At 35.8% G+C, this 6,000-nt stretch overlaps 2 gene segments (V, D, J or C); both read left to right on the forward strand.

The window, feature by feature from the left end:
* The first annotated feature begins 1,942 nt into the window (after window positions 1-1,942).
* On the forward strand, window positions 1,943-3,390 carry LOC127500016 (T cell receptor alpha variable 18-like). The segment is given in 2 exon segments: window positions 1,943-2,811; window positions 2,888-3,390. Coding segments are annotated over 2 exon segments (360 nt in total).
* Window positions 3,391-4,931: 1,541 nt separating this feature from the next.
* On the forward strand, window positions 4,932-5,583 carry LOC127499428 (T cell receptor alpha variable 18-like). The segment is given in 2 exon segments: window positions 4,932-5,077; window positions 5,267-5,583. Coding segments are annotated over 2 exon segments (360 nt in total).
* Window positions 5,584-6,000: the final 417 nt, after the last annotated feature.

Below are 6,000 nucleotides of genomic sequence, written 5' to 3' on the forward strand. Positions count from 1 at the left end.
CAAAATGATAATATTGACAATGAGCTGCAAAATGAAGAACATAAATAGATTTTCAAAACACAAAGAATTAAATCAATTAACTCATTTTTTTAAGGCAACCAGGTAACATACTTTTTAAAGTTAAACCAACCATTCTTTTTTACAGTGAAGATCTCAGCATACATATTTAAACATGCTCATTTAATCGTTTCTTAGGTGCCTTGTGATTCAGATTCAGTGTCGTGAGGAGGAGGAGTTCAGCACCGACTCTATACAGTGTACAGCTGGTAAAGATGAGCGACACAACACTGTGGAGCAGCTGCGGATCTTGCCAGTTTAGTGAAAGAACATGTTGATCTACATTTTCATACTGCTGTCATCAGCTGAAGGTATAATATTGTGTAAATGCATTTTATTGCAACAGAAACTGTTTGAAAACTACATTTAATGCAACTTTCATTTGCAGGTTCCAGATCCACAGAAGTCATCACTCCAAAAAGTGTCAGAGTATTTGCACTTGAGGGTGACAATGTGACGCTCTCTTGTAACTACAGCGGTTCTGTTCGTGGTGTTCACTGGTATCGCCAATACGCAGGTTCACCACCACAGTTCCTCATACTGGAAGATTCAGGGGCCACTACTCCAGCTGATCCACCCGTTCCAAGAATAACCATCAATCACAGAAAAAAACAAAGTCATGTGGATCTGGAGATCTCCTCTGCTGCAGTATCAGACTCTGCTCTGTATTACTGTGCTCTGAGGCCCACAGTCACAGGAAACACTGTAACATTGTACAAAAAACAGTTTTCATATGCTTATCAAACCCTGAAATGTAGAACACAAAGATGTTTACATGGGCTGTAACTCGTGGCGAGAGATTGCTCAAAACTGTGCATGCGTCGAATGCCTATATATGCGTACGAGTCAAATGGAGTATACTTTGCAAGGCTGTGTGTTTGACTGTGCGCGTACACTAGCGTACACGTAAAAAAATAAACTATACCCAGGCCTTAAGAAAATCACTCTTTGCGAGTACAGACAGTAACTCCATAAATAATGTAACTAATAGAATAAACTGAACAATTGGTTTCATTCAGTTACATCAAACATCCCTATTGAAATCGATCTCATATACAACTCAGAACAACTATAATATCATTATAGGTGCAAGTCTTTGCAAAATGTCTTCATTAGCTAACCTTAAAAAGAATTGTGTATTGGTCTTTGCTAAAATGTAGAAACAATTTAATATAAATAAATAATTAGAGGGTAAACTATCATCAAGCACATTCACTATAGGATCAGATAGAGATGATCTACTTCTTAATTTCAGCACTGTAGCTTTAAGAGGAGGTGCTATAGCTGGAGACTCCTTCTGCTAGATGATGAATGAATGTTTACTTCAGGAACACTTTGTGATGCAGATGAACTAAAACATCATCCTGAAAAATGATGCTGTTTGTTTTGGTTTTGTTCAGTTGTCTTGCATGTAAGTATCTTATTTCAACCCTCAGGCACTCAGTTTTCTTTTCCATTTGTTTGTATGTCTTTGTTGTCAAATGTTGATATTCTCATCTGCAGGTGTGAGTTTTGGGAATGTCATCACACCAGTTGAAACTCATATGTTTGGGACAGAAGGAGACATTATAAGTCTCTCCTGTAGCTACTCCTCAGGAAAAAGTTTATTTTGGTATCGCCAACATCCCGGATCAGCTCCTGAATTTCTTTTCATGATTCTTCACGCCACTGGGGAAGTTTTACAAAAATCTAATATTGTGGATCAAGATCCTCGATTCTCTGCAAAACTGAATGAAGAGAAAACCCATGTGTATCTGGAGATCTCCTCTGCTGAAGTGACAGACTCAGTGATGTTCTACTGTGCTCTGGAGCCCACAGTGACAGGAAATCCAGTGCATGCTGTACAAAAAGTGTTTAACTGGGAGAAAGAAAGCAAGAGGTGCCGTTGAGGTTTTATGTACGGTGAAAAATCACACGGATACTTAAGATAGTCTATTCTTATGAAGTTCTTACATTAGTAGATCTTGTCATATACAGCATAGTTAAAATATTCTGTGGCTGAAAGAGGAAGAAAGATCATACAGATCAGTTTCATGAGGACATAAATGTGCATATGTGTGAACACAACACTAAAATGTTGGTATATAAAAACAAATGTCAACAGTAACTCAAACACAGACAGCACATTTTAAAGCACACTTTAAAGGATTAGTTCACATCAGAATTCAAATTTAAATTAAAAAAGAAGTCCACTATATGGAGAAAAATCCTGGAATATTTTCCTCAAAAAACTTAATTTCTTTTTGACTGAAGAAAGAAAGACATAAACATCTTGGATGACATGGGGGTGAGTAAACTATCAGGAAATTTTAATTCTTAAGTGAACTAATCCTTTAAAGCAAATGGACAAAACATGCTGTTCTGAGCTCCAACATTAGGGGGCAACATAACCTCACAAGCTATGCTTTATTCACATTAGACAAGCACCTGATGTCTAAATAAAACACTGCTCATCATTTGATTTAAAGCACAGAGCATGTCCATGTTTCACTAACCACACCCACATTATTAATACACAACAGAACTTCACTCTTCGCATTCATTCATGCATCAGCAACACTTCATTTCACACTTTCAACACATTCATTTTATAAAACCACATTGAGCATAACTTATAAATCAACAATCAATAAAACAACAAGGAAAATCTAACAAATCAATTTAATAGCAAACAAACACTCTGATCTTTAAAGTGGACTTCAGTTAAGATGGAGGAGAAGCAAATGCTGCTCATGATGCTCATCACAGTTTCAGGTAAATACAGTATATAGCAAAAAAACTAAAATCCTTTTTAGATCATGATATTATAATATGATTGATTGTGTTTCAGGTGGATTTGCAGATAAAATTGGACCAAAAGATGGAAATACTAATGTAATCAAAGAAGAAGGAGAGTCTGTGACACTGAGCTGCACATATGAAACTAACAGCAATGATATTTGGCTTTACTGGTACAGACAGTATCCAAACAGAGAACCAGAATATTTACTGTATAAAGGTGCTCGATCACGGAGCAGTCAGGAAAATATACCAGACGGTTTTCAGTCGAAAACATCCCAATCATCCACTGAACTCATTATTAACAGTGTGACTCTGTCAGATTCAGCTCTCTATTATTGTGCTCTAAGAGTAGCAGCCCAGTGATACAAAGTGCCTGAGAAGCTTTACAAAAACTCATACAAAATTAATGCTTTGAAGTGTCTTTAATCAATCTGTATCATGTTACTGTAAACCACAAACAGTGAATGTGGTAACAGCTGTGAATTTGGGAGGTTACATAAGGGCATGTGAATAAAATTCAGCATGCATCTCTACATGGTTCTCATATAACTGCTTTTATGTTTTCTCTTTCTCATGTCAAGGATGTCATTTAAAATGATTTGAAACCAAAGTCTTGTAAACACACACACACAAAATATTTTACATACATGGCAGATCATTTTTAATCTTTTACAGGTGTCTTTTGTGAATGTTTTCACACTAGTCCAAACTAAAGATAATAAAAGGGGAGCGAATAAAACTGAAACAATAAAAACATTACATAAATATGAAGAACACTTTCTGGCTGTCACACTCAGTTGCAGCAAAGGATGAGATGCAGGATCTAAGCTCAAGCAGTATGATGTTTATTTTAACAGAGAACTCAGAATACAAAAACACAGAAAAGAACCACCAGGTAAATGCAACAGAGAACTGAAAAAGAACAGACTGAAACACAGGGCTTAAATACACAGAACAAACAAAGGAACTAATAAACTAGACACACCTAAACATAACTAACTCAATAAGTAACCATAGCAACCAACAGGGGGAGAACTGAGGAATACAGGACTAATTAACTAAACACAGCTGAACTCAAACACTAATCAAATAGGAACCATGACAACAAACAAGTGGCGGGAAACTAAGAACAAAGAACATGTGACTAATGAAAAACAAACTCTAGACATGAACAACTAAACAGAACAAAACTCAAACGTTACACTGGCAAAGTATTCTTAGAATAAACAGTAAAGGGGACTTTGCAAAAATGTATATACTTTTATTGAAATATATTATTTAGATGGTAAATTCTCATCATGAACACATCCATGAACTAAGCAGGGTTGAGCTTGGCCAGTACCCGGATGGGAGACCTCCTGGGAAAACTATATTGTTGGAAGAGGTGTTAGTGAGGCCAGCAGGGGGCGTCACCCTGTGGTCTGCGTGGGGTCCTAACACCCCAGTATAGTGACAGGGACACGATACTGTAAATAAGCACCAGCCTTCAGATGAGATGTTAAATCTAGGTCCTTTGAATCTGTGTAATTCTTCATTTCTGTCCACTGTGCAAAATCTACAGATAGAAATCTACATCTACAGAAATCTAAAGATTACAAGGGCACATTAATTAAAAAAAAAAAAAAAAAAAAGATATGGATGGATAAATCATGTATAATAAACACTGGAATATTCCATAAAAAAATAAGAATTGTCAGTTTTGATTTTATGGTGACTTTAAAGCATAGCTGCACATATAGGTGCATCTCAGTCTTAAAGTTAACATGTGCTCTTGGCTCGTCAAGCCTTGTCTGAAATAGTTTTCCATTTTGAAGACTTCTGATACTCAGTCCTTCAGCACACATACTGTATTCTACTGTACAACAGGCTCCAGCACACCTCAGTCTATTTTAATACCTCACCAACATGGATATTACTCTTTGAATGCCCCTGTATGACAGCAGTAACACTTTATAATCACATTATTCTCTCTTTTGAATTACAGAAGCTGTGCAGCTTTTAAATTGTGTGCTTCACATTTCACTGACCACACCCACAGTATTAGTACACAACAGAACTTCAGTCGGTGCGTTCATTTACTCCTGATTAATATACTGGATATGACCACAGTTTCATTCACATTAAGGCAATATTCAGGTACAGTTTCATAATAAATCCAACTGTATTATAAACACAAACTACCTCTGGACTGCCAACATGGAGAGACATATTCTGCTCATGATTCTCATTGTAGTTACAGGTAAGTAAATAAGCTGGACAAACAACATCCCATTTTAATATGAAAGCAATCATCACATGATGTTTTGTTGTTGTTGTTGTTGTTTAACATTTATCTATTTTAATATTGAAAGGACACATTTGTAAAAAGTTTTATTGAAACAATCCTACTGATCAGAGATTACAGATCATGATAACTATTTAATTTCAGGTGGATTTGCTGACAGAATTGGACCAAGAGAAGGAAATACTAATATAATGAAGGGAGAAGGAGAGTCTGTGACACTGAGCTGTTCATATGATATAAGCAGCAATAATGTTTATCTTTACTGGTACAGACAGTATCCAAAAGGAGAACCTCAGTATTTACTGTGGAAAGGTGCTCGATCAGAGAGTGGTTATGAGGATATATCAGACCGTCGGTTTCGGTCAACAACATCCCAATCATCCACTGAACTCATTATTGATAAAGCAGCTCTGCCAGATTCAGCTCTCTATTATTGTGCTCTAAGAGTAGTTGCCCAGTGATACAAAATGCCTGAGAAGCTTTACAAAAACTCAAATACACAATGTGCTTTAAACAGTCTTTAATCTAACAGCATCAAACCACAATTTATTATTTTTTTGTAAACCACAGCTCTGGAAATACCACTGTGCCAACACCTGTGAATATGGGAGATTATGAAAGGTTATATATGGGGCATGTGAAACTATCATTAACTATTTGTTTTTCTAAATATGTTATTTAAAAATCATTCAGTGAACAAAGGGAATGGAATTTGTTAAACTAAAAAATTAACAAAAACTAACATACAAATAAGAAAACATAAAAATACATTTTTTTTCTGAAGTAGTTCTCTGTTTATTATCTTCTATTTTCTTACCCCATTGGCAGGTTTTTTTTTTTTTTTAACTTAAACTCACTGAATTTTGAAAAATTATTCA

Source organism: Ctenopharyngodon idella, chromosome 2, assembly GCF_019924925.1.
Source record: "Ctenopharyngodon idella isolate HZGC_01 chromosome 2, HZGC01, whole genome shotgun sequence".
NCBI classification, from domain to species: Eukaryota; Metazoa; Chordata; class Actinopteri; order Cypriniformes; family Xenocyprididae; genus Ctenopharyngodon; species Ctenopharyngodon idella.